The 26777-nt window shown below is 51.1% G+C and overlaps 2 protein-coding genes and 1 pseudogene across 4 annotated transcripts; 1 reads left to right on the top strand and 2 right to left on the bottom strand.

Annotated features, from left to right (window-relative positions):
* Positions 1 to 4719: 4719 nt before the first annotated feature.
* Positions 4720 to 5955, bottom strand: LOC141584293 (phosphatidylinositol N-acetylglucosaminyltransferase subunit Y-like; annotated as a pseudogene).
* A 2737-nt stretch (positions 5956 to 8692) lies between these two features.
* On the top strand, positions 8693 to 23092 carry PEX6 (peroxisomal biogenesis factor 6). 3 transcript variants are annotated; one of them, XM_039465162.1, is made up of 17 exons: positions 8693 to 9683; positions 11347 to 11510; positions 11915 to 11998; positions 17177 to 17279; positions 17368 to 17501; positions 18177 to 18288; positions 18666 to 18874; positions 19901 to 20096; positions 20290 to 20366; positions 20516 to 20648; positions 20726 to 20931; positions 21068 to 21129; positions 21371 to 21479; positions 21737 to 21853; positions 21947 to 22024; positions 22165 to 22304; positions 22664 to 23092. In XM_039465162.1, the coding sequence occupies exons 1-17, from the start codon at positions 8802 to 8804 to the stop codon at positions 22798 to 22800; spliced, it is 2943 nt and encodes a 980-aa protein (XP_039321096.1). In that variant the 5' UTR covers positions 8693 to 8801; the 3' UTR covers positions 22801 to 23092. The 3 variants fall into 3 exon arrangements, with proteins under 3 accessions (XP_039321096.1, XP_039321101.1, XP_039321106.1); XM_039465167.2 differs by having other exon boundaries at positions 8743 to 9026; XM_039465172.2 differs by lacking the exon at positions 8693 to 9683 and having other exon boundaries at positions 11378 to 11502.
* Positions 23093 to 23219: 127 nt separating this feature from the next.
* On the bottom strand, positions 23220 to 26374 carry GNMT (glycine N-methyltransferase). Its single transcript, XM_003923010.4, has 6 exons — positions 26080 to 26374; positions 24747 to 24874; positions 24207 to 24323; positions 23859 to 24001; positions 23647 to 23768; positions 23220 to 23562 (listed from the first exon to the last, which is right to left on the bottom strand). The coding sequence occupies exons 1-6, from the start codon at positions 26283 to 26285 to the stop codon at positions 23391 to 23393; spliced, it is 888 nt and encodes a 295-aa protein (XP_003923059.1). The 5' UTR covers positions 26286 to 26374; the 3' UTR covers positions 23220 to 23390.
* Between the last annotated feature and the right edge of the window lie 403 nt (positions 26375 to 26777).

The raw sequence follows: 26777 nt of genomic DNA, 5'->3' as shown, positions 1-26777 counted from the left end.
GGTTTGAGACCATCCTGACCAGCATGGAGAAACCCCGTCTCTAAAAATACAAAATTAGCCTGGTGTGGTGGCACATGCCTGTAATCCCAGCTACTTGGCAGCCTGAGGCAGGAGAATCACTTGAACCCGGGAGGCAGAGTGAACCAAGATCGTGCCATCGCACTCCAGCCTGGGCAACAAGAGTGAAACTCTGTCTCAACAACAACAACAAAAATTAGTCAGGTGTGGTGGTGCATGCCTGTAATCCCAGCTACTTGGGAGGCTGAGACAGGAGAATCACTTGAACCTGGGAGGTGGAGATTCCGGTGAGCCTAGATCACACCACTGCAGTCCAGCCTGGGCAACAGAGCAAGACTCTGTCTCAAAACAACAATGACAACAACAAAAAAACAAACCTGTGATGCAAAGACATAAGAATGATACAATGGACTTTGCAGACTCAGAGGGAAAGAATGGGAGGAGAATGAGGGATAAAATACTACACATTTGGCCTGGCACAGTGGCTCCCGGCTGTAATCCCAGCACTTTGGGGGGCCGAGGCAGGTGGATCACGAGGTCAGGAGTTCAAGACCAGCCTGGCCAAGATGGTGAAACTCCGTCTCTACTAAAAATGCAAAAAGTTAGCAGGCATAGTGGTGGGCACCTGTAATCCCAGCTACTCAGCAGACTGAGGCAGAGAATTGCTTGAACCTGGAATCAGAGGTTGTGGTGAGCCAAGATCAAGCCACTCCACTCCAGCCTGGGTGACACAGCAAGACTCTTTCTCAAAAAAAAAAAAGAAAAAAAAAAAGACTACACATTGGGGCCAGGCACAATGGCTCACACCTGAAATCCCAGCACTTTGGGTGGTCGAGGCAGGCTCATCACCTGAGGTCAGGAGTTCGAGACCAGCCTGACCAACATGGAGAAACCTGGTCTCTACTAAAAATATATATATTTTTTTCTAGATGGAGTCTCGCCCTGTGGCCAGGCTGGAATGCAGTGGTGTGACCTTGGCTCACTGCAACCTCTGCCTCCCAAGTTCAAGCGATTCTCCTGCCTCTGCCTACCGAGTAGTATGACTAGAGGGGCACACCAAAATAATATGAAATTAATTGTGCCATTGCACTCCAGCCTGGGCAACGAGAGTGAAATTCTGTCTCAAAAATATGTGTATACAAAATTAGTTGGGTGTATTGGCACAGCCCTATAATCCCAGCTACTTGGGAGGCTGAGGCAAGAAAATCGCTTGAACCTGGGAGGCGGAGGTTGCAGTAGACCGAAATCATGTCACTGGACTCCAGCCTGGATGACAAGAGTAAAACTCCGTCTCAAAAAAAAAAAAAAAAAAAAAAAAAGGCCAGACACAGTGGCTCACGCCTGTAATCACAGCACTTTGGGAGGCTTAGGCAGGAGGATCATGAGGTCAGGAGTTTGAGACCAGCCTGGCAATATGGTGACACCCCTGTCTCTACTAAAAAATACAAAACTTAGCAGGGCGTAGTGGCGCTCACTTGTAGTCTCAGCTACTTGGGAGGCTGAGGCAGAAGAATCACTTGAACCTAGGAGGCAGAGGTTGCAATGAGCCGAGATCGTGCCACTGCACTCCAGCCTGGGCAAAAGAGCGAGACTGCATCTCGGGGGAAAAAAAAAAAAAGAAAGCCGGGCGCGGTGGCTCAAGCCTGTAATTCCAGCACTTTGGGAGGCTGAGGCAGGTGGATCATGAGGTCAAGAGATCGAGACCATCCTGGTCAACATGGTGAAACCTCGTCTCTACTAAAAATACAAATAATTAGCTGGGCATGGTGGCACGTGCCTGTAATCCCAGCTACTCAGGAGGCTGAGGCAGGAGAATTGCCTGAACCCAGGAGGCAGAGGTTGCAGTGAGCCGAGATCGTGCCATTGCACTCCAGCCTGGGTAACAAGAGCGAAACTCTGTCTAAAAAATAAAAAAATGAAAAAAAAATAAAAATGAAAACTACATATTGGGTACAGTGTACAGTGCTTGGGTGATGGGTGCATCAGAAATCACCACTAAAGAACTTATTCATGTACAACAAATAAATAATTTTTAAAAATTCTATATAAAATAAAATATAGCATTTAGTCTTAAAAAAAAAAAAAAAAAAAAACAGACTGGGCATGGTGGTTCATGCCTATAATCCCAGCACTTTGGGAGGCTGAGGAAGGCAGATCACCTGAGGTCAGGAGTTCAGGACCAGCCTGGCAAAACCTTGTCTCTACAAAAATACAAAAATTAGCCAGGCACGGTGGTGGGTGCCTGTAATCCCAACTACTTGGGAGGCTGAGGTGGGAAAATTGCTTGAACCCGGGAGGTGGAGGTTGCAGTGATTCGACATTGTGCCATTGCACTCTAGCCTGGGCAACAGAGTGAGGCTCCATCTCAAAACAAAAACAAAAACCTGTGTCCCTTACCCAGGAGAGCAATGTTACAAGACAGTGGCCGTGGGGATGGAGAAGAGAGGATAGAGCATGGAAATGTGTAGAATCAACAGGATATGGTGATTCATTGGATTGTTGGGGGATGGTAATGAAAAGGGAGGAGTTGAGGAGGATTTCTGGAAGTGGTCAGAGTTGTAAGAGGAAAACCGGTGTCATGATGGCAAAGGAAATAAAGGAGGATTGGTCAGTAGTGTCAGAGAAAGATGGAACAGCATCACCTTGATTCTGCAATTAGAAGATTATGGGTGAAGAACGTTTTTAGTGAGTGGAAGAGTGGGCATCAACAGGTGAGGAAGTGAAGATCGAAAATGTAGGGTCCTGGCTATCTTAGAGAAATAGTATTTGGCTTTCAGTGACTAATGACAATTTCAGGGTAACACAAAGCGGACTACATGCCAGCTATTATCTGTTGGGAGAAAAGCCTTGGAAGTAAGGACATGTATTTGTGGATGGGTATTTGTATCTGTATGAGTGCTGATCTAGGCAAGATAACAGACATTTTACCCATCTCCAAGACCTCAAGGAGCACCATAGTCCTGAGGCCTAGAGCTTGCCTGCTGCTGTGTAAAGCAGGCATATCCTCTTTAGGCCCACCCACCACCTATCTAGTCCTTGGTTCCTCTGGAAGCTAGGGGACCAACCCACACACAGTAGGACTATCAAATGGGAACTTTCATCCATGTGAATCTAGGTACCTAGAATAGTATTTAGTTTTGGTATTTCTATTCTTTTTCTTTCTTTTTTTTTTTTTTTTTTTTTTTTTTTCAGATGGAGTCTTGCTCTGTTGCCCAGGCTAAAGTGCAACGGCGCCATCTCGGCTCACCACAACCTCAACCTCTGCCTCCCGGGTTCAAGCAATTCTCCTACCTCAGTCTCCCGAGTAGCAGGGATTACAGGTGCCCACCAATGTGCCTGGTAATTTTTGTATTTTTAGTAGAGACGAGGTTTCACTATCTTGGCCAGGCTGGTCTCGAACTCCTGACTTCAGATGATCCACCCGCCTTGGCATCCCAAAGTGCTGGGATTACAGGCATAAGCCACCACACCTGGCCAAATTTTCTGTCTTTAAAAGAGACAAGGTCTTGCTCTGTCACCCATTTGGAGTACAATGGCACAATCATAGCCTCAAATTCCTGGGTTCAAGTTATCCTTCTGCCTCAGTCTCCTGCAAGTCATGACACAAGTCATGGTTCCTGATTAGTACATTCTTGCATGCTATTTCATTTTATTTATTTGTATATATATTTTTTCAAGACAGGGTCTCACTCTGTTGCCCAGACTGGAGTGCAATGGCGTGATCTCAGCTCACTGCAATCTCTGCCTCCTGGGTTCAAGCAATTCTCTTGCCTCAGTCTCCTGAGTAGCTGGGATTACAGGCGCCTGCCACCAAGCCTGGCTAATTTATTTATATTTTTAGTAGAGACAGGGTTTTGCCATATTGGCCAGGCTGTTCTCTAACTCCTGACTTCAGGTGATCCACCCACCTCGGCCTCTCAAAGTGCTGGGATTACAGGAGTGAGCCACCATGCCTGGCCTTTTTTTTTTTTCTTCTTTTCAGACGAGTCTCACTCTGTCACCAGGCTGGAGTGCAGTGGCACGATCTCGGCTCACTGCAACCTCTGCCTCCTGGCTTCAAGCAATTCTCCTGCCTCAGCCTCCTGAGTAGCTGGGACTACAGGCATATGCCACCATGCCCAGCTAAATTTTATACTTTTAGTAATGACGTGTTAACCAGGATGGTCTCTATCTGCTGCCCTCATGATCCGCCCACCTCAGCCTCCCAGAGTGCTGGGATTACAGGTGTGAACCACTGCAGCTGATGTGTGCATATATATATATATATATATATATATATATATATAACACTTTATTAACAATAAAGTTGTTGACACTTTACCATAAAAAATAAACCAGTTTACAGTAAATATGTATATATTTATATTACTGCAAACTGGTTTATTTTTTATGGTAAAGTGTCAACATCTTTTTTTTTTTTTTTTTTTTTTGAGACGGAGTTTCGCTCTTGTTACCCAGGCTGGAGTGCAATGGCGCGATCTCGGCTCACCGCAACCTCTGCCTCCTGGGTTCCGGCAATTCTCCTGCCTCAGCCTCCTGAGTAGCTGGGATTACAGGCACGCGCCACTATGCCCAGCTAATTTTTTGTATTTTTAGTAGAGGCGGGGTTTCATCATGTTGACCAGGATGGTCTGCGATCTCTTGACCTCGTGATCCACCCGCCTCGGCCTCCCAAATTGCTGGGATTACAGGCTTGAGCCACCGCGCCCGGCCAACATCTTTATTGTTAATATAAACAACTAATGTCAAAGAAATGAAGGTAATTTTATAAACTCAATTTTTGTAAGTACCGGAAATTTCTATTTGATTATATGGTTTTATACCACACTTGTTCAAATGCATTTCTCTCCCTTAGAAAGACTATTCCAGCATCACTCCTTTAGAATTATTTCAGTCATCCCTAATATGTGACTTTTCCAAAGACTTTAAAGCTAAACAAACAAGCAAAACAAAATTTCAATGACTTTTAGATGAATGGAGTAAGAAATAGTCATGACATGACAATTGGGGATGTTTATCTCCAACAAGACACTGTCAAAATGTTTCCTCTGATACAGCAGTTATAAGTCAAAACCTTCAAAACACAAGGGCAGAGCAAGAGTAAAATAAAAGAAGTGTCTGCAACTTAAGCCTCCCACAGTCCTAAGTCTGAGATGCACAAAGTAAAGTCTCTTTCCTGCAAACTAAATTTCATCCAGTTGAGCTTTCAGAGATAGATGCCTAAGAGCTATCATGAATACAGCATACTGACTCTAGTTGCATCAATTATGCCTGAAGAGTTTAATATCCATCCATGTCCAAAGATGGAGAATATATACACTGGTATGCTAATAGGCAAGAGAAGACTGTAAAAGCAAAGCTTGCTGTGCTAGTGTAGCCTTGTGGGACGTTTTTTTCCACAGAGGCTGGGTAGAACAGTCCTGCTAAAGAAACCAGTGGAATAAGAACAGTCAATGTAGAAGAGAGAAACATTCTTCTCTTCCACTTATTACCCACTTGTGTTTTAAAAGGTATATGGTATTAAGAAAAGTTGGCTGTTGTGTTTTTTATTTTTTTAATTGTGAACTAATGCTGCTCCACTTCTTCTTGCTTCTTACATTGATGGGTCATCCTAGCTGCCTGTGGTAATTTTTTTGGGGGGGTGGGGGGCGGAGTCTCGCTCTGTCGCCCAGGCTGGAGTGCAGTGGCATGATCTCGGCTCACTGCAACCTCTGCCTCCAGAGTTCAAGTGATCCTCCTGCCTCAGCCTCCCGAGTAGCTGGGATTATAGGCGTGCACCACCACGCCCGGCTAATTTTTGTGTATATATATTTTTTAGTAGAGACGGGGTTTCACCATGTTGGGCAGGCTGGTCTCGAACTCCTGACTTCAGGTGATCTGCCAGCCTCATCCTCCCAAAGTGCGGGGATTACAGGCGTAAGTCACCATCCCAGCAAATTCTTCATTAATCATTTTGTTGATGCTTCGTATGAGTGGCTTCCTGGAGGGCGAGAACACCAGGAACTCCAGCAGCGCTGGATCCTAGCTACGGGGCGTCTCCTCTGTCCTCTTGTTTAGGTTGGCCGAAGGCCGAGACCACGCTTGCAGGTAGTATGGGTGGCTGCGGACAGCGGCACGTGTCTTCTCCACGGTGCTGAGGCGAGCCTGCCACATGCTCAGCTCAGCATGGTCTAGCAGCCAGAGATGGGGCCTCTCTGCGTCTCCGACAGCAGAGCCCCAGCTCCTGGCTCCCCACTCGTCCAGCCCTGCCGGCCTTTTAAAATATTTTTTTGAGACAGTTTCTTTCCAGACCCAGGCAGGAGGGTAGTGGCGCTATCTCGGCTCACTGCAACCTCCACGTCCTGGGCTTAAACGATTCTTCTGCTTCAGCCTCCCGAGTAGCTGGAATTACAGGTGCCTGCCACCACACCTGGCTATTTTTTAAAATTTTTTTTAGAGAAGCGGTTCCTCCACGTTGGCCAGGCTGGTCTCAAACTCCTGGCCTCAAGCAGTCCACCCACCTCGGTCTCCCAAAGTGCTGGGATTACAGGCATGAGCCACTGCACCCAGCCCCTTATAACGTGTAAATCTAATAGTTTTCATATATTTGTCTTTCAAATTTTCAGGAACGTATAACATACAAAAAGAAGACTGCCTCAGCCGGGCACGGTGGCCCATGCCTGTAATCACAGCACTTTGGGAGGCTGAAACAGGTGGATCATCTGAGGTCAGGAGTTCGAGACCAACCTGACCAACATAGTAAAACCCTGTCTCTACTAAAAATACAAAAAATTAGCTAGGTGTGGTGGCAGGCACCTGTAATCCCAGCTACTCAGGAGGCTGAGGCTGGAGAATTGCTTGAACCCAGGAGGTGGAAGTTGAGGTAAGCCATGACAGGGCCATTTCACTCTAGCCTGGGCAAGAAGAGTGAAACTTCGTCTCAGAAAAAAAACAAAAACAAAAAAAAGAGGCTGGGCGCAGTGGCTCATGCCTGTAATCCCTACATTTTGGGAGGCTGAGGTGAGCAAATCACAAGGTCAGGAGATTGAGACCATCTGGCTAACATGAAACCCCATCTCTACTAAAAAAATACAAAAATTAGCCAGGCGTGGTGGTGTGCACCTGTAGTCCTATTTACTTGGGAGGCAGAGGCAGGAGAACTGCCTGAACCCTGGAGTTGGGGGTTGCAGTGAGCTGAGATTGCACCACTGCACTCTAGCCTGGGTGACAGTGAGAGTCCATCTCAAAAAAATAAAAATAAAAAATTTAAAAAAAGAAAGGACATGATAGCTCATTCCTGTAATCCCAGCACTTTTGGAGGCTGAGGACTGAGATTCTCTTCAGACTAGGAGTTCGAGACCAGCCTGGGCAACACAGATAAACTGTCCTTACAAAAAATAAAAAAGTAGGCGAGGCTCAGTGGCTCATGCCTGTAATCCCAGCACTTTGAGAGGCTTAGGCAGGTGGATCACTTGAGCCCAGGAGTTGGAGACCAGCCTGACCAACATGGTGAAACCCAGTCTCTACTAAAAATACAAAGTTAGCTGGGTGTGGTGACACACGTCTGTAATCTCAGCTACTTGGGAGGCTGAGGCAGGAGAATCTTTGAATCTGGGAAGCGGAGATTGCAGTGAGCCGAGATGGCACCATTGCACTCTGGCCTGGGCAACAAGACAGAAACTCCATCTCAAAAACTAAAAATTAGGTGGGCATGGTGGCATGTGCCTGTGGTCCCAGCTACAGCTACTCAGGAGGCTGAGGTAGGAGATCACTTGAGCCTGGAATGTGGAGGCAGTGAACCGTGATTGTGCCACTACACTTTCACCTGGGTGACAGAGTAGGACCCTGTCTCCAAAAAAAAAAAAAAAAAAAAAAAAGGAAATGTGGCTTACCACTTGTTGAGTGGCTTGAACAGAACAGCGGAGATGAAGACAAGGATGGAATCTAAGTAACAGAACAGGCAGGAAGTCGACTGTTGGTGCCATGTTGGCAGAAGCCTTGAGCTCCTTTCCTTCTGCCTGCTCTGCTACCTGCCCCTCTCTAGGATAGAAAGTGAATGGGTTTCCAGTCTGCAAGGATTTGGGGGGTGAAAAAAGGAAGCTGCTTTGTCTTCAACTCAAGTTTGGTGGAAGTAAAACAAACCGAACGATAAACAGGGCAAAAAGTGATGGAACATCGGTTTGTGCAAGATATGCTGGAACATGTATGGCAGCACCAAGCACTTCAGGGCTGTATGAATCACATCTAGTAATTCACTCAGCAGCCACTATATACCTATAAGCAAGGGTGAGACAGTTTTCTAATCCTGCTACTCCCACCTGCAATCTTTCCTGCAACCCTCAAAGCTCACAGTTCCACAGGGGAAACTGTAGGAGTTCCGCAGAGGAGCGGACTCCTTCCTAAACATTTCACCTAGAGCTCCCAGCACGGGGCCAAGTCAACCCCGGTATACTGACCATTCATCAGTCAATAAACTGTGACGTACACGCTACGGGGCAAGACAGCTGAGATGACATTACTCCCCTAGAAGGCAAAGACAAATCCCTCTAAGCACAGGTTCAAAGGGCGCATGCGTAAACGCTAAGCAACCGCGGCGATGACGGTTACTGCCATCGAGGCACGAGGCAGATCAACCTGAAGCGCGGAGAATCCTCCCAAAGCAAGCTCGCCGTACCGGACGCCCCTCCCCTTTTCCTCCGGCCTCCCCTGACGGAAGCGGAAGCGGCGCTCGCGCAGTCAAGTCGTCTGGCTCGCTGGCTCCGGAAGCTGCGCTCCTTCATCCTTCTCGTTGGTCTCCTGTCACTATGGCGCTGGCTGTCTTGCGGGTCCTGGAACCCTTTCCGACTGAGACACCTCCGTTGGCAGTGCTGCTGCCGCCCGGGGGCCCGTGGCCGGCGGCGGGGCTGGGACTGGTGTTGGCCCTGCGGCCTGCAGGGGAGAGCCCGGCAGGGCCGGCGCTGCTGGTGGCAGCCCTGGAGGGACCGGGCGCGGGCACCGAAGAGCAGGGGCCCGGGCCCCCGCAGCTACTGGTTAGCCGCGCACTGTTGCGGCTCATGGCACTGGGCTCTGGGGCTTGGGTGCGGGCGCGGCCGGTGCGGCGGCCCCCGGCGCTAGGCTGGGCACTGCTTGGCACCTCGCTGGGGCCTGGGCTCGGACCGCGAGTCGGGCCGCTGCTGGTGAGGCGCGGAGAGACTCTGCCAGTGCCCGGACCTCGGGTGCTGGAGACGCGGCCCGCGTTGCAAGGGATGCTAGGCCCAGGAACTCGGCTGGCTGTGACTGAGCTCCGCGGGCGGGCCAGACTGTGCCCAGAGTCTGGGGACACCAGTCAGCCCCCACCCCCGCCCGTGGTGTCCTCTTTTGCTGTTTCTGGCACAGTCCGGCGACTCCAGGGAGTTCTGGGAGGGACTGGAGATTCACTGGGGGTGAGCCGGAGGTGTCTCCGTGGCCTTGGCCTCTTCCAGGGCGAATGGGTGTGGGTGGCCCGGGCTGGAGAGTCATCGAACACTTCGCAGCCGCACTTGGCCAGGGTGCAGGTCCTAGAACCTCGATGGGACCTCTCCGATAGACTGGGACCCAGCTCTGGCCAGCTGGGAGAGCCCCTCGCTGACGGACTGGCGCTCGTCCCTGCCACTTTGGCTTTTAATCTTGGCTGTGACACCCTGGAAGTGGGAGAGCTCAGAATTCAGGTAGGATAAAGGACTGAGGTCAGGAGTACTTCCTCTTCCTTATACCTACTTCTCTGTCTTAGGTAGATTGGAAGACTAGAGCCTTAGCATTTATTTTTTATTTTTTATTTTTATTTTTTATTTTTTTATTTTTATTTTTTGAGACGGAGTTTCGCCCTTGTTACCCAGGCTGGAGTGCAATGGCGCGATCTTGGCTCACCGCAACCTCCGCCTCCTGGGCTCAGGCAATTCTCCTGCCTCAGCCTCCTGAGTAGCTGGGATTACAGGCACGTGCCACCATGCCCAGCTAATTTTTTGCACTTTTAGTAGAGACGGGGTTTCACCATATTGACCAGGATGGTCTTGATCTCTCGACCTCGTGATCCACCCGCCTTGGCCTCCCAAAGTGCTGGGATTACAGGCTTGAGCCACCGCGCCCGGCCGAGCCTTAGCATTTAGAACTCGTGCTCCATAGGCCAGGTGCGGTGGCTCAAGCCTGTAATCCCAGCACTTTGGGAGGCCGAGGCGGGTGGATCACGAGGTCGAGAGATCGAGACCATCCTGGTCAACATGGTGAAACCCCGTCTCTACTAAGAATACAAAAAATTGGCTGGGCATCGTGGCGCATGCCTGTAATCCCAGCTACTCAGGAGGCTGAGGTGGGAGAATTGCCTGAACCCAGGAGGCGGACGTTGCAGTGAGCTGAGATTGCGCCATTGCACTCCAGCCTGGGTAACAAGAGCGAAACTCCGTCTCAAAAAAAAAAAAAAAAAAAGAGAGAGAGAGAGATGGAGACCATCCTGGTCAAGATGGTGAAACCCCATCTCTACTAAAAATACAAAAATTAGCTGGGCGTTGTCGTGAGCGCCTGTAATCCCAGCTACTTGGGAGGCTGAAGCAGGAGAATCGCTTGACTCTGGGAGGTGGAGGTTGCAGTGAGCCAAGATTGCACCACTGCACTCCAGCCTGGTGACAGAGCAAGATTCTGTCTCAAAAAAACAACAAAAATTAAAACAAATCCAGTTTTTCAGTTGCTTTAGCCACATTTCTTTCGTTTTCTTTGTATCTTTTTAGCCACGTTTCAAGTGCTCAATAGCACAAGTAGATATAGACTATTTCTACCATTGGAGAGATAATAATCTTAGAGTAGCCAGTTCATACTACGGGATGTCAGGTAGAGATATAAGATATATGTGAATGGGAGTGGATATAGGTTTCCTCTTAAATGGAGGAAAACTACTGGAGTGCGTGCTTAAGAGTGGAGCTCATTGAATCATCCAACCACTGAACCAATCCTTTCAGCTTTTTCCACAGCCGGAATTCAGGGTTTTCCTACCAATGTCCACTTAATATTAATCCCAGTAGGTGCCTGGTGTCACTCATAAGACTTGTGGGAATAAATATCTTTACCATTTCACTGGCTCTGGGCCAAGTTAAAGGTGTCACAGAAAGGTTTTCTTTACTGGGAAATTTTTTGGAGCCAGAGTGCGGATAGGAGGTGACATTCTCTTCCTGGTGCCCATTAGAGGGAGAGGTTTTCAAGTCTGCTACCTCAGGCCCCACCTTCCACAAGTCTTGGTTATTGGAAAGACAGGATGAAAATAAGTATGTTAGCTGCTAAGAGGCAGGATAGAGCCTGCCCCCTTAGGAGAAGGTTATAAAGAGGCGATTATTTCTCTAATAGAGGTACTTGGAAGGCTCCGTCGCACCTGAAGACAAAAGAAGCTGCTCATTGCTGCCTGGGCCTCCGTTTGCCAGAGAGTTACACATCGAAATTGTGTCTTCTCCCCACTACAGCACTAATGGAAATTATGATGGTGTTCTTTACCAGCACTTTCAGGTACCCAGGTTAGCGACCTAATCTTTTAAGGAGGATAGCATCTCAGCCTCATCACATTCCTCCTATCCTATGCCTTAGAACCAGGTACCCCAGAGGCCCTGGTTAAAAGAGGCCACATTTTAGACAGATTGTGGTAGGTTCCTCTTGGTGTATCAGGGAAGACCACAGAAGAGAAGTCTGAACCATGAGGTTAATTTGGGTTCTGCCATTCACCTGTCTCTGATCCCTCTTTCTAGTCTACCATTTCCCCTAGCTTATCCTAAGTCTGACTTGTTCCTTGGAAAATTGTGTGGGATCTCTGGGTGGGCAGTAGACTCAAGAAGTAGTCTGCATGTTGGGGGTGGGCATGTGATAATGAACACATGCTCATTACTCCCATTGTGAGCTGACCAGGGCCACTGCTGTGTTGCAGGGTAGTCCAGGAAGGGGATGTTCTGTGTGTGCCAACAATTGGGCAAGTAGAGATCCTGGAAGGAAGTCCAGAGAAACTGCCCAGGTATGCAGCTGCCTTCTATCCTATAGCTGGGATTTGTAACCTGGGTGCATGAGTTCCGCAATCCCCTCCCTCCAAATTGTGTGTAATTTGTGCCTAACAGGATTTTGTTGTCGTGTACTTTTCTTTCTTTCTTTCTTTCCTTTTTCTTTCCTTTCTCCCCATCCCTTTCTCTCTCCTTCCTTCCTTCTCTTCCTGCCTCCCTCCCTCTCCCTCCGTCTTTCCTTCCTTCTGTTCTTTCTCTTTTTATTTTTTTCTTTTTATTTATTTATTTATTTATTTTTGAGATGGAGTCTCACTTTGTCACCTAGGCTGTAGTGCAGTGGTGTGATCTCGCCTCACTGCAACCTCTGGCTCCCAGGTTCAGATGATTCTCCTGCCTCAGCCTCCTGAGTAGCTGGGATTACAGGCATGTGCCACCATGCCTGGCTAATTTTTGTATTTTTAGTAGAGATGGGGTTTCACCATGTTGGTCAGGCTGGTCTCGAACTCCTGATCTTGTGATGCACCTGCCTTGGCCTCCCAAAGTGCTGGGATTACAGACGTGAGCCACCACACCCGGCCTCTGTCTATTTCTGTGTGTGTGTGTGTGTGTGTGTGTGTGTGTGTGTGTGTGTGAGAGAGAGAGAGACAGACAGACAGACAGACAGACAGACAGACAGACAGACAGGATTTTGCTGTGTCACCCAGGCTGGAGTTTAGTGGTGCGATCACATCTCACTGCAGCCTCAACCTCTCAGGCTTAAGTGATCCTCCCACCTCAGCACTGCCCCTGCCCCAGTAGCTGGAACTACAGGTTCACGTCACCATGCCCAGCTATTTTTTTTTTTTTTTTTTTTTTTTTTGTATTTTTAGTAGAGACAGCGTTTCACTATGTTGCCCAGGCTAGTCTCAAACTCGAGCTGAAGTGATGTGCCTGCCTTGGTCTCCAGCTGGGATTACAGGTGTGTGCCACCACCCCCAAACTGTGTACGTTTTTTTTGGAGAGAAAATTCATCTCTCCTTCAGTTCCAAACAAGTGTATGACTGAAGAAAGGTTAAGAACCAGTCAGGCATGGTGGAGCATACTTGTAATCCCAGCTACTTGGAAGGCTGGGCAATGTAGCTAGACACTGTCTCAAAAAAACGAGCAAACAGGGCCAGGCACGGTGGGTCATGCTTGTAATCCCAGCACTTTGGAAGGCTGAGGTGGGCAGATCATAAGGTCAGGAGATCAAGATCAGCCTGCCCAACATGGTGAAACACTGTCTCTACTAAAAATAAAAAAATTAGCTGGGTGTGGTGGTGGGTGCCTGTAATTCCAGCGACTCAGGAGGCTGAGGTGGGAGAATCACTTGAACCAGAAGGCAGAGATTGCAGTGGGCCCAGATCACATCACTGCACTCCAGACTGGGCGACACAGCAAGACTCTGTCTCAAAAAAAAAAAATAAATAAATAAATAGGTACCAATTTAAATGAAGAAGAAGAGTTTAATGGCCTAGACCAAGATGAGATTCCTTCCTTTCCATTCTCAGCCTCAGTGTTGTTTGGACCAAGACTTGGGCCATACCATATCTCAATGTAAGGATATGCAGGCTTTGATTTCTCTATGGAGTGTGCACAAGCTACTTCTTAAACCTATCTCTGAAAATGGGAAAGAGGGATTTATGTTGTTTTTGAGAGGGCTACTCTTTCTTATTAACAGAGAATAAGAAATAGAGCATAACTGAGCCAAGAACCCAAAATAAGGAATCCAGCTTTTCTCCTTCTGTTGACTCTGACCACAGAGGTTCCATGTAAAACGGTGAGGCAGGCTGGGTGCAGTGGCTCACGGCTACAAACCCAGCACTTTGGGAGGCCGAAGTGTGCGGATCACGAGGTCAGGAGTTCAAGACCAGTCTAACCAACATGGTGAAAACCGTCTCTATTAAAAATACAAAAAATTAGCTGGGCGTGGTGGCGTACACCTATAATCCCAGCTTCTTGGGAGGCTGAGGCATGAGAATTGCTTGAACCTGGGAGGCAGAGGTTGAGGTGAGCCGAGATTGTGCCTCTGTACTCCAGCCTGCGTGACAGAGCAAGACTCCATCTCAAAAAAAAAAAAAAAAAAATGGTGAGGCAAAGAATTGAGACGCTGCTTTGGCCTTATGTGTAGGGAGGAAAATGTATAGCCCTATATCCCAGCAGTCCCTCTATTCTGGACTCATTTCCTGTAGCAATTTACTAGAAAGAGAGCATAGCTGAAAGATGCACTAACCCTTGCATAAGAGCCTTCATATCCAAGGTCTGTGGCATACCCAGCCTGGATCCTTTGCTGGGAGAAAGAGTCCTTGATTGAATTGGAGTGCCTGATTCATCCCTGGTCAATATCCAGTGCTTGGTTCTGGCCAGTGCTCAGTGCCCCCAATCTCAGGGTGCCTAAGCCCCACCCCAGATCTACTGGAGCAGAATCAGGGTGAGGCTGGAGCCTGTGCTATTTTTCCTTCACAAAGAAAGGAGAAAGGGGGTGCCCTATATAACCTCATTTAGGCTCCATGTCACCTCTTTGAGGTTTTCCAGATTAAGTCCACAATGAGTGGTGGAAAATGCCAGGCTGGCACTTAGCAGTCACTTCCCACCTCTATCTCCTGTCTTAAATTTAGCAAATGCCTTTGAGCTAGCTTTCTGTAGGAAAACTACAGAATGCCCACTCTTTGTACTTTGAAAGGAAAATAGGTACTAGAATCTCATGAGACACGCTGGCAAGTCAGTTCTGTTTCTGAACTTCTGTTGTCCCCCAACCTTTAGACACCTGCTTTCCTCCTGGATGCTGAGCACATAGTTCTTATCCCCCCAAGGAAAGCAGGGTTGGTGAGTGGGCCGATGGGTCCAAGGACAGCTAGAAGTGAGCGTTTTAAGCTGCACTGGGCTTGAGAAGGGAAGCCCTGCCAAGGTTCCTGTGAGCCCTGGAAAGGAATTCCACTGTTGGTGATGTAGCCTCTTCATCCTGTCCCTGGTGCTCCACTTCCCCAAACCAGGCTCCATGGGAGCTAGCTCTACTGTCACCTATCTAGCTGGCTGCAGCACAGCCCAGTGTTTCTTAGCAGTGTCCACATAGGTTCCAGAGCTCAGGCCCTTCTATTCACTGAAGTGGTCCAACCACCCTCCACTGAAGAAGGTGGTCTCTCCCTACCCCACAGTGCTGTCCCTTATCTCATTCCTATGCAGGGCTTCCATGGTGAGTCATATACACCATGACTCAGCTGTTTGGCTTGATCGAGATCCTAGGTTATAGGCCCACTGTCACCTATTTATAATTAATTATAGTCAGATTCAGGCTTCCTGATGTTCTAAGTTTACTGTAGTACTTAGAAGAGTTTCATAATACTAACCTGGCATGCCTTCCCCTCCAACTTGCTGCACTCTCACACCCCTTTGCTGCCAGAGAGAGCAGCTTTGAGACTGTGAGGCAGTGTGAGCAGAGGAAATTGCAGGCTGATTGGACTTTAAGGAGGCCTAGGTTACAGTCTCACTTTGTCATTGCCTTGCTGCCTGAGGATTAAAGAGGGAAGTAGTTCATCATTTATTTATCTGGAAAATTGGGTTAGTAGCTGTTCCTGCTACCCATTCTCTTCCCTGTCAGTAGGCGGAATAACCCTAACTCACTATGACACTAGCCAACGACTGTGCAGCTCTGGTTATACATCAGAATTGCTGGGGAAGCTTTCAAAAAATACAGGTGCCGAAGCCCCACACCAGATTTATTGGAGCAGAATCAGGATGAGGCTGGAGCCTCTGTTTTTTTTTCCTTCACAAAGGAAGGAGATAGGTTAATTTTAACAACAGATAAAATTCACATACCATAATACTTTTTTTTTTTTTTTTTTTGAGACAGAATCTTGCTCTGTCTCCCAGGCTGGAGAGGCTGGAGTGCAGTGGCATGATCTCAGCTCACTGCAACCTCTGCCTCCCAGGTTCAAGCAGTATTCTGCCTCAGTCTCCCAAGTAGCTTGGATTACAGGCACCCACCACCATGCCCAGCTAATTTTTGTTTTTTCAGTAGAGACAGGGTTTCACCATGTTGGCCAGGCTGGTCTCAAAGTCCAGACCTCATGACCCGCCTGTCTTGGCCTCCCAAAGTACTGGGGTTACAGGTGTGACCCACCGCGACCGGCCTAAAATCATACTATTAAAGTGTACAATTCGATATTTTTTTATTCATAAGATTGTACAACCAACATCACTGTTTAATTCCAGAACATTTTCAACACCTCAAAAAGAAACTGTACCTATTAATGGTCATTCCATATAGCTTCCCTCCCCCAACCTCTGGCAACTACTGATCTACTGAATGGAATCATATAATGTGTGAGAAATGTTTGTTATTTATTTATTTATTTACTTATTTTGAGATGGAGTCTCACTCTATTGCCAGGCTGGAGTGCAGTGGCATGATTCCGGCTCACTGCCACTTCTGTTTTCCGGTTTTAAGCAATTCTCCTGCCTCAGCCTCCTGAGTAGCTAGGACTACAGGCATGCACCACCATGCCCAGCTAATTTTTTGTACTTTTTAGTAGAGATGGGGTTTCACCATGTTGGCCAGGATGGTCTCGATCTCTTGACCTCGTGATCCACCCGCCTCCGCATCCCAAAGTGCTGGGATTACAGGCATGAGCCACCGCGCCCGGCCGAGAAATGTTTATTTTTTAAAGTTTCACAGATAATTCTATGTGCAGCCAGAATACACAACCGTTATTCATCAGATGGTGTTATTAAGGAATCTGCCTGCAATGAGATTTTGTGGATTATTAAATAAAAGTCAAGGGATCCTTCCTTCTGACGTTTTTGGGGCCTCGGTGGCTGTGTATTTGAGGGGAGACTGAAGCCAGTGGAAATAATCAGATGATCCATTGCTTAGTGCAGCAGCAGCTTCCCCCGTTGGTGTGGGTGGGTAGGCCACGTTCCTGGAGAAACATACCCCCTCAGAGCTCTCATGGCTGTCATGGGGGATGCAGAAGGATAGGCATAGCTCTTGCCCTCAAGGTGTGTGTGGTCTGTTAGGAAGATGAGAAAGCCCATTTGCATTCCTTTTCCCCACCATGACAGGAGACACATACTTGTGGTGCTCTTGTTTGTCCTCTGTGATTGAGAAACCTTGTCCTTGAGGAGCGGGGTGGTGTTTGGACTCTGGATCTGGGGTTCATTGGGTCTTTTTCCTGCAGGTGGCGGGAAATGTTTTTTAAAGTGAAGAAAACAGTTGGGGAAGCTCCAGATGGGCCAGCCAGTGCCTACTTGGCCGACACCACCCATACCTCCTTGTACATGGTGAGGCCCCGAGGGATGGATGGATGTAGACCAGTGCAGGGGGTAGACACAATTTTTACAAACAAAAGCTTTTTCCTCCATTTCACAGGTGGGTTCTACCCTGAGCCCTGTTCCATGGCTCCCTTCAGAGGAATCTGCTCTCTGGAGCAGTTTGTCTCCTCCAGGCCTGGAAACCTTGGTGTCTGAACTCTGTGCTGTCCTGAAGCCTCGCCTCCAGCCAGGGTGAGTGAAGTCACCACCCAAGGGTATGAGAAAAGCCTGCTTAGAACATCCCTGGAGGAGCAGCAGCCAGATGGGTAGTTTCTAATGAATTGGCCAGAGTGGAATTGGGAGGACCTTCCTCAAACCAGTATGTCCAGTCCAGGCCACCAGCGCACTCCTTTCCGTAAACCAATTCCCAGGCTCCTTTCCTGGGATAACCTCTGCCTCCAGGGCTGGCTCTGGAGGAAGAATCTCCAGCAGGGGCAGCTGTTTCTGATACTGCCCTTCCTCTTAGGGAGCTCACTGGCCATCCAGGACTTTACTGCCCTGGCCCTGAAGGACACGACTCCCCATACCAATGGCCCAAGTGTGGACACACACTCCCCCGACCTCCCGCCACTGCAATGCCTGCAGTACCATTCAGACCAGGCATAACAATTGAGGTTTTATTGATGGCACAGTGATGCCAAAGGGAATTAGTCTTTGGCTGTTGGATATGCCGCATGCCCCAGCCAGAGCACCATAATGGTGTGAAAGACATAGCCTCACTACATGGGGACAGCTCTGGCCTGGGGTAGGGGAGGCTCAAGGAGAGAAAAAGTGTGTCTGCTTTCTAGATCCAAGGGCCTCTGTGTTACTGGGGACTCTAAAGTTTGGGTGAGATGGAGGAGACGAATGTCTGTTCTCTGGTTGCAGGGGTACCCTGCTGACAGGAACTAGCAGTGTCCTTCTACGGGGCCCCCCGGGCTGTGGGAAGACCACAGTAGTCGCTGCTGCCTGTAGTCACCTTAGGCTCCACTTACTGAAGGTGAGGGTCTCTGGAGAGTAGAACCCCAACTATTTCCCCTCCTTAGCTCACGTTCTCCCTCTCTGCTGCTTCCTCTCGCCTCCCTCCTCTATCTACTCACAGGCCCTAACACTTCAGCCCAGTGGGTCAGGCATATTCCCATGATGCTCAGCTACGGAGAGGTACTTTCAAGGAGAGGTTTCAAGATATTGGTGGACAGTCCAGGGAATGGGGGTAGGGTAAAAAAGAGATAGAACTTGGCCAGGGTACCTGGCCAGGATGGGGCCATCCCTGCCCTCCAGAGAAAAAGATGGCCCTCTGACTACTCCTCCCCCTCATTCTCCTGCCCTTGTCATGCTTGCCTCTTGCTCGCAGACCCATTGGGACCCCCTCCCCAGGTGCCCTGCTCCAGCCTCTGCGCAGACAGTAGTGGGGCTGTGGAAACGAAACTGCAGGCTGTCTTCTCTCGGGCCCGCCGCTGCCGGCCTGCGGTCCTGTTACTCACAGCTTTGGACCTTCTGGGCCGGGACCGCGATGGGCTGGGTGAGGATGCCCGTGTGGTGGCTGTGCTGCGTCACCTCCTTCTCGATGAGGACCCCCACAACAGGTATTTATACAGAGCTGGGTCTATCAAAGTGGGGGAGGCCAGCCAGGTACAGTGGCTCCCGCTTGTGATCCCAGCACATTGGGAGGCCAAGGTGGGTAGATCACTTGAGGTCAGGAGTTCTAGACCAGCCTGGCCAACGTGGTGAAATGCTGTCTCTACTAAAAATACAAAAATTAGCTGGGCATGGTGGCGGGTGCCTGTAATCCTAGGTACTTGGGGAGCTGAGGCAGGAGAATCGCTTGAACCCAGGAGGTGGAGGTTGTAGTGAGCAAGTTCACACCGCTGCACTCCAGCCTGGGTGATAAAAGCAAGACTGTCTTAAAAAGAAAAAAAAAAAAAAAAGACCGGGCGCGGTGGCTCAAGCCTGTAATCCCAGCACTTTGGGAGGCCGAGGCAGGTGGATCACAAGGTCAAGAGATCAAGACCATCCTGGTGAACAAGGTGAAACCCCGTCTCTACTAAAAATACAAAAAAAAGTTAGCTGGGCATGGTGGTGCATTCCTGTAATCCCAGCTACTCAGGAGGCTGAGGCAGGAGAATTGCCTGAACCCAGGAGGCGGAGGTTGCAGTGAGCCGAGATTGCGCCATTGCACTCCAGCCTGGGTAACAAGAGCGAAACTCCGTCTAAAAAAAAAAAAAAAAAATGGGTCGGAGGCCCAGCCTTCCTACTTTTCAGCCTTTCAGTCCTCCCTTCTCTCACCCCTCAGTGGCTTCTCAGTCATCTCCTGCCCATTTGGCTGCCCTCTAAACAGCCCTGAGCTCAGCATCTTAGAGGGATCTAGAGGGAGGAGTCTGTGGTCTAGCATTTCTTGGGGAACACTTGGTTAAAGATGAAGCACAGCCTCTGCCCTCAATGAGGGGGAAGCACAGTTCTCCCATCTAGGAACTGGGATAGATGCTTGTCTCCCTGTCCCATCCCAGCACCCATCTCACCTCCCTGCCCTTCTGGGCCGACCTTGGGACAAGGCAGTGCACAGGAGCTGCCAGCCATATTCTCACCCTCAGCACCCATTCTTCTGCCTGCAGCTGCCCTCCCCTCTTGGTCGTGGCCACCACAAGCCGGGCCCAGGACCTGCCTGCTGATGTGCAGACAGCATTTCCTTATGAGCTGGAGGTACCTGTGCTGTCAGAGGGGCAGCGGCTCAGCATCCTGAGGGCCCTCACTGCCCACCTTCCCCTGGGTCAGGAGGTGAACTTGGCACAGCTGGCACGGCGGTGTGCAGTGAGTATCAAGGCAGAGTACTGGCCCTCCCTAGGAGGTCCCTGGCTTTTGTCACAAGAATTCAGTCCTGTTGCCCTCTGAGAGTAGAAAACCCTGAGGCATCAACAGGGGCCTCTGCTCCAGCTAAGGGACAGTCCCCTGAAGGGTCCTGCCTACTGTGCCCTGCTCATATGTCCTCTCCTGTGGTCCCTAGGGCTTTGTGGTAGGGGATCTCTATGCCCTTCTGACCCACAGCAGCCGGGCAGCCTGCACCAGGATCAAGAATTCAGGGTAAGAGGAGTTGGGTACAGGAGAGGAAAGGAGGAGAGGAAATGGATGTAGATGGGTGGGTGGTGAGGAAGGGAAAAAGGAATGGATGCTGATGGGGAGGAGGACTCATTCGAGATCCTCCAGAGGCCTCCCTGTGTTCCTCTTTGCAGTTTGGCAGGTGGCTTGACTGAGGAGGATGAGGGGGAGCTGTGTGCTGCCGGCTTTCCCCTCCTGGCTGAGGACTTTGGGCAGGCACTGGAGCAACTGCAGACAGCACACTCCCAGGCCATTGGAGCCCCCAAGGTACAGACTAAATTCTTGGAGGTGGGACAGGAGCCCCTCCACCAGCATATCCCAACCTCGTACTTTCCATCTGCTAGATCCCCTCAGTGTCCTGGCATGATGTGGGTGGGCTGCAGGATGTGAAGAAGGAGATCCTGGAGACCATTCAGCTACCCCTGGAGCACCCTGAGCTACTGAGCCTGGGCCTGAGACGCTCAGGCCTTCTGCTCCATGGGCCCCCTGGCACCGGCAAGACCCTCCTGGCCAAGGCAGTAGCCACTGAGTGCAGCCTTACCTTTCTCAGGTGGCCAGGGGGCCTGGAAGGGATGGTGGGTGGATCAGGGGCTGCAACACACTGGGGAGCAGGAGCAGGAGGGGCTGCCCAAGAGGTCAATTGTGTGTATGTGCATCTGACATCCTTCTCACATCTTCTCACTCAGTGTGAAGGGGCCAGAGCTCATTAACATGTATGTGGGCCAAAGTGAGGAGAATGTGCGGGAAGGTGAGTGAGCAGGGAGGGGCAGGGCTTCCCATCCTTCCCAAACCCCGATGGCCTCCAAGCCACCCCCACCCCCAGGCTACTCATGATCATTCCTAATCCTCCTTTCCACAAGTCAGGTTCCTGCCCACCTGGGTCTAATGGAGTGCATTGCTGTATTGTCAGACCCCAGCCTCCCTCCTTGCTCTCGCCTAACTTCAACTCCCCACCAGCTTCCTCCTCCTGTGGGCCCCTCTCTCTCCAGTGTTTGCCAGGGCCAGGGCTGCAGCTCCATGCATTATCTTCTTTGATGAACTGGACTCTTTGGCCCCAAGCCGGGGGCGAAGTGGAGATTCTGGAGGAGTGATGGACAGGTGGGGGTCTGAGTGGGAATGGAGGCTGGGGGGTCCAGATAGAAGTTCCTGTCATTTCAGTTCTGAGATAATATAATGGAAGCTGAAAGGGGCCATGGAATTGGGCAGGGGCCACTGAGGAGAATGGAGGCCTACCTGGAGGGGCACACCGGGCACAGCTGAGCAGAAGGCCCTGTTGAGACTGCCTGTAAGGAAAGGTACCACAGGCAGGGCAGAGTCTGAGGGGACACCAAGGACTCTTGCTCCCTTCTCTCCAGGGTGGTGTCTCAGCTCCTTGCTGAGCTGGATGGGCTGCACAGCACTCAGGATGTGTTTGTGATTGGAGCCACCAACAGACCAGATCTCCTGGACCCTGCCCTTCTGCGGCCTGGCAGGTGGGCCCCTCGTGCCGCTCACCTCATTCTGTGCCTCCTTCACCCCTCGTGGCTGGGCTCCCTGACACTTAACACCTGCTTATCTCCCTAAAGATTTGACAAGCTGGTGTTTGTGGGGGCAAACGAGGACCGAGCCTCCCAGCTGCACGTCCTGAGTGCCATCACACGCAAGTATGCCCTGATAGAGGAAGACTGCAAAGGGCTTGGGCCTTGGGATGCTTAGGGGATGCATGCAACATGCAGGATGACCTGGTCAGCACCAGCTTTCGAGGGAGGTGATGTCAACTGTTTCTTCCTGTATCCCATAACAGATTCAAGCTAGAGCCATCTGTAAGCCTGGTGAACGTGCTGGATTGCTGCCCTCCCCAGCTGACGGGCGCAGACCTCTACTCTCTCTGCTCTGATGCCATGACAGCTGCCCTCAAACGCAGGGTTCATGACCTGGAGGAAGGTAAGCCACTTGCCACCCTGAGAGGTCAACTAAAAAGCTAGTGGGGAGTTGGGTGTACCTGAGTTCAGCTACTTGAGAGGCTGAAGTGGGAGGATTGCTTGAGCCCAGGAGTTTGAGGCCAGCCTGGGCAACACAAAGAGACCCCATCTCTATAAAAAAAAAAAAAAATCTAAGGAAAAAAAAGCTAGTGGGAGACAAATCTACTTCTAGATTTCAGAGGGAAGATCACTGACATCTTAAGAGACCCTGAGCAGGAACGCACCTTCCCAGGGCTTTCCCCTGCCTGGGCATAGACCATAGCCTCTGTTCCCCAGCCTGGATGGGGACTCTGGCCTCACCTCCCCACTTGTCACCTCTAGGGCTGGAGCCAGGGAACTCAGCACTGATGCTCACAATGGAGGACTTGCTGCAGGCTGCTGCCCGGCTGCAACCCTCCGTCAGTGAGCAGGAGCTGCTCCGCTACAAGCGCATCCAGCGCAAGTTTGCTGCCTGCTAGGAGCCCCCCAGGGCCTGGGACCCCACCCAGCATGGCTGCAGGTACCTCAGTAGCCCACAGAGAGATCTAGGAGGGAAGGACTCCTCAGGCTGCTGCCAACCCACCTGGAGGCCACCTCCCTCCAGGAGATTCCAGGGTGCAAAGTGGCATTGGGACAGCAGCAAGAGCTCAAGAGACATGTCCTGCCTACTTGCCTCTCCTTCCAGGAGGAGGGCCAGGGCCTTGGGTTCTGGGGATTAGGTCCTGAGAGGGCTCATTTTGTGGCTGAAAATAAAGCGTGTGCCGCCCCCTACTGGTGTGGCATGAAAGGTTGTCGTGGGAAAGAGCAGGGCTGAGAGGGGAGTAAGCGCTGGGGGAGGGCAGCAGTGGGTATCATGGGAGCCTCATCCTTCTGACATAAACACAAGGCATGCCGGAACTGAAAAAGGCACAGACTATATTGTTTACCCTTCCATCTGCGGAACCCACATCCCTGCACCCCATCTGTAGTCTGCTCTAGAGGCTGGGCCTGGTGTGTGGCTGCTGGTCCCTATCTTCCAGACAGAGCCTAGCAGTGCCTGGGTGGAGGATGGTGGGAGCTGAGGCCACACTCAGTCTGTCCTCTTGAGCACGTGGATGAAGTAGCAGGGAACGTAGGCTTGGCCTGGCTTGTAAGGCTTGAAGTCGCCCAGGACGCTGTGCTGGCACTTGCCCCCGAAGGCTGCTTGGACCAACTCCGTGAAGGATGCCAGACAATGCGGGTAGTAGGAGAGCCGGAACTTACTGTAACAGAGCCCCAGCAACCATGAGGACGGGTGGCCTCAGCTCCCCCAACTACCACCTCACCCGCACTGAGCCAAGTGGTACCTCAAGCCAGGAGAGCCATCCTGGCCAGCCCCCGGCACCTGCACTGTGTAGTCCAGGGTCACCATGTGGGCCTTGTTGTTCACTGTCAGCACTGATGTTGTGATGTCCTTGGTCAAGTCACTCTATAGGTGGTGGGGCAGGCTGCATTAGCCTCTGTAACCCACCTTGGGGCCACTGGACCCTCCCTTCCCCCCACTCCCAGAGGGCCCCACCTTATAGTAGATGTTCTTCCCTGGGGGTGCACAGCCTGTGCTGAGGATGTGGTCGTAGTTGCGATGATCAATGACCAGCAGGCCCCCTGCCCGCACCATGCTCGCAATGTTTTTCAGCGCCAGCCGGTGCTCACTCTGGTCCCCTGAGCTCCAGGCAGGGGCAGAAAGATTTCATCTGCTCAGGGTCCCCAGCACCAGTCTCCCTCCCATCTCTCCCCTCCCCAGGGGTGCCAGAGCCAAGGCAAGAGAGGCAGAGTCTGCTTTGGCAGGAGAGCAGGTGCCCAGAGATCTGTGAAAGGGGATACAGCTCAAGGCAAGGACCGTGCCCAAAGCCACACCCTCTCTCACCTTTGCAGTCTGGCAAGTGAGCGAAACTGTTTCCAAGACAAATGACAGCATCAAAGCCACCCCCTGCTGGCTGGGGCACATCTTTGTCCAGAGTCATCCAGTTGGCTTCTTCGATGACTGGAGGCCAGGAAGGGAAAGAGGAATCAGGGAGGCACAATGGTACTGGTAGCAGCCACCTCCACCAAGTGCAGTCCTGCCTGGGTTTCTTTTCAAGACACACAAACTCCCTGTTCAGTTAAGGGGAGGAGAGAGGACGGGTCAAGGGAGGAGGAACCCTGGTTGGGAAGGAGGGCTCTGTGCTTATGGGTTTTTTCTTTGAAGGGAGAGACAAGACGCCATAAACACAGTTAAAAGCAGCTCTTCACACCCTGTGTCTTATTCTGGAGTTTAAGCCTTGCTTTTCAGAGAAATGACAGTAATTTTGCTGTCTCCCTGAGGAAAACACAACACTCCACCTCCACCCCCACCTAAAGGAGCCCCAGGCAGAATGAACAGTGTTCCTGGTGGCTAGGCTGAGAGCTCCTAGCTAGACATGCATACCCCACTTGTCGAAGGCAGACTCATGCCGCCGGTTCCAGCGCTCCTTAAGCGCATACTTCAGCATCTTGTCACTGGCATCCACACTCGTCACGCTGAAGCCCTCTTCCACTAGCATAATGGAGTCCACCCTGGGCAGGGCCAGCAAGGAGCAGCAGAGAGAGGCAGTCAGGGGAACCTGGGAGGGCCAGGAGGAGACCCTGGGCCAGACACTTTTTTTTTTTTTTTTTTGAGACGGAGTTTCGCTCTTGTTACCCAGGCTGGAGTGCAATGGCGCGATCTCGGCTCACTGCAACCTCTGCCTCCTGGGTTCAGGCAATTCTCCTGCCTCAGCCTCCTGAGTAGCTGGGATTACAGGCACGTGCCACCATGCCCAGCTAATTTTTTGTATTTTTAGTAGAGACGGGGATTCACCATGTTGACCAGGATGGTCTCGATCTCTCGACCTCGTGATCCACCCGCCTCGGCCTCCCAAAGTGCTGGGATTACAGGCTTGAGCCACCGCGCCCGGCCAAGACACTTTTGTCTCCACGTTTCAGAGTCCATTCCTCTGCCTCCTCTCCCCAGGCCCTCTCCACTGACCTCACAATCTGTTTCCTATCACCACGGGGCAACTTTAAAAAAAAAAACACCTCTTGAGAGCCAGGCACTCTACAAATGTGCAGTAATTCTCATGGCAATCCTGAGAGGTAAATGGTGTTATTCCCATTTGAGAAATGGACAAATTGAGGCTCCTCGAAGTTAAATACGTGTACACAGGAGGCAGTTGAACATAGTGGGTTAGAGCACAGGACAGACCTTAATTAACCTGGGCCAGTTATCTCCTCTTCTCTGGATGATGTATGAGGGACTTTTGCTTTGCTGAGGCCTTATTTCCCCAGTAGTAAATGGGATAATATCACTGTTTAACCTCATGGAGCTTTGTGAGGGTTTGCAAAACTGAGGTATCAAAAGCTCCTGGTCCCAGGCAAGGCAGGTGCAAATGCTGAGCAATGTTAACTGCTAACACTGCCCAAGGCCATCACAGGAGGACCATCTGGAATGTCTGTGACTCTGGCTCCAAAGCCCCAGGGACCCTCACTTTTCTGCCCACACCCTCACAGTCTCCCTTCTCCTTGGCCTCTCCCTGCGCGCCCCTGCCCTGACCCCGGGCCTCCCCAGGCACTCTCTGTGCTTGTTCTGCCGGGCAGGCACCAGTTCCTGGCCCTGGTGTCCCACCGATCCAGGCCGGCAAAGGCCACCCGGACGTGCCCAGCCCTGTGGCCCTGCGGCCCCGCGTACCGGCTGAGCTGGACTCCGATCTCATACAACGCCCCCGGCCCCCACCTTGGCTCACCCGGTGCCACAGGCCACGTCGAGCACCCGCTGGCAGCCGTGCTGGCGCAGCAGCCCGAGCAGCCATGCCTTGTACTCGGCGGTGCGACTGCGGGTGTCTCCGATGTACATCTGCCACACGCGCGCCGCCTCCCCATCCGCGTACTGGTCCGGGAGCCCTTCGGCTGCCACCCCCAGGGAGCGGGTCCGATACACGCTGTCCACCATCCTGCGCCGCGCCTGGCTCTGCAGCCTCTCGCTCCAAACTTATAGCGCGGGAGTTCCAGCGGCCGACGGCCCCACCTGACCAATGGCAGGTGAGCTCTCGGACACGCCCCTGCTGGGCTTTGGGCAGGGCGCCTGAGGCTGGCCAGCTCCGGAGGAGGGCGCTGCCTCGAAATCCCGGGCTGGGTCCTTTTCCCCAGCCTGTGGACCCAGTACTCTGTAATCCCACAGCGAGAGGACCCTCGGAGCCCTCTGGCTACTTAACCTGGGTCTCCAGGAGAAGACAAGAGGGGCCAGGAGAGGAGAAAGCAATGAGATTGCACTCCACCCCGACCCCAGTTAGAGAGGGAGTAAAACCTCAGATCCACAGAGCAGAGCGCCAGGCGGGCAGGGCTGGACCGTTTCCAGGAAGGAAGGTTCCATGTTTAGGTGGGCAGCACCTAAACGTGGAAGCAACTGCAGGTTTTGTTTGTTTTTTGTTTTGTTTTGTTTTGT

Source organism: Saimiri boliviensis, chromosome 4 (assembly GCF_048565385.1).
Source record: "Saimiri boliviensis isolate mSaiBol1 chromosome 4, mSaiBol1.pri, whole genome shotgun sequence".
Lineage (NCBI taxonomy): Eukaryota > Metazoa > Chordata > Mammalia > Primates > Cebidae > Saimiri > Saimiri boliviensis.
This window is presented reverse-complemented; position numbering and strand designations above follow the sequence as displayed.

What these genes read in the sequence shown, in the direction of transcription:
- PEX6 (XM_039465162.1), top strand. Translation starts at nt 8,802, where the DNA reads ATGGCGCTGGCTGTCTTGCGGGTCCTGGAACCCTTTCCGACTGAGACA. An exon ending in CCCATACCTCCTTGTACATG is followed by an intron (nt 17,280 to 17,367) that starts GTGAGGCCCCGA and finishes TCCATTTCACAG; the next exon opens with GTGGGTTCTACCCTGAGCCC. An exon ending in TCTGGAGGAGTGATGGACAG is followed by an intron (nt 21,480 to 21,736) that starts GTGGGGGTCTGA and finishes CCTTCTCTCCAG; the next exon opens with GGTGGTGTCTCAGCTCCTTG.
- GNMT (XM_003923010.4), bottom strand. Translation starts at nt 26,285, where the DNA reads ATGGTGGACAGCGTGTATCGGACCCGCTCCCTGGGGGTGGCAGCCGAA. An exon ending in GTCTGCCTTCGACAAGTGGG is followed by an intron (nt 24,324 to 24,746) that starts GTATGCATGTCT and finishes CCTGGCCTCCAG; the next exon opens with TCATCGAAGAAGCCAACTGG. An exon ending in TCACTTGCCAGACTGCAAAG is followed by an intron (nt 24,002 to 24,206) that starts GTGAGAGAGGGT and finishes CCTGGAGCTCAG; the next exon opens with GGGACCAGAGTGAGCACCGG.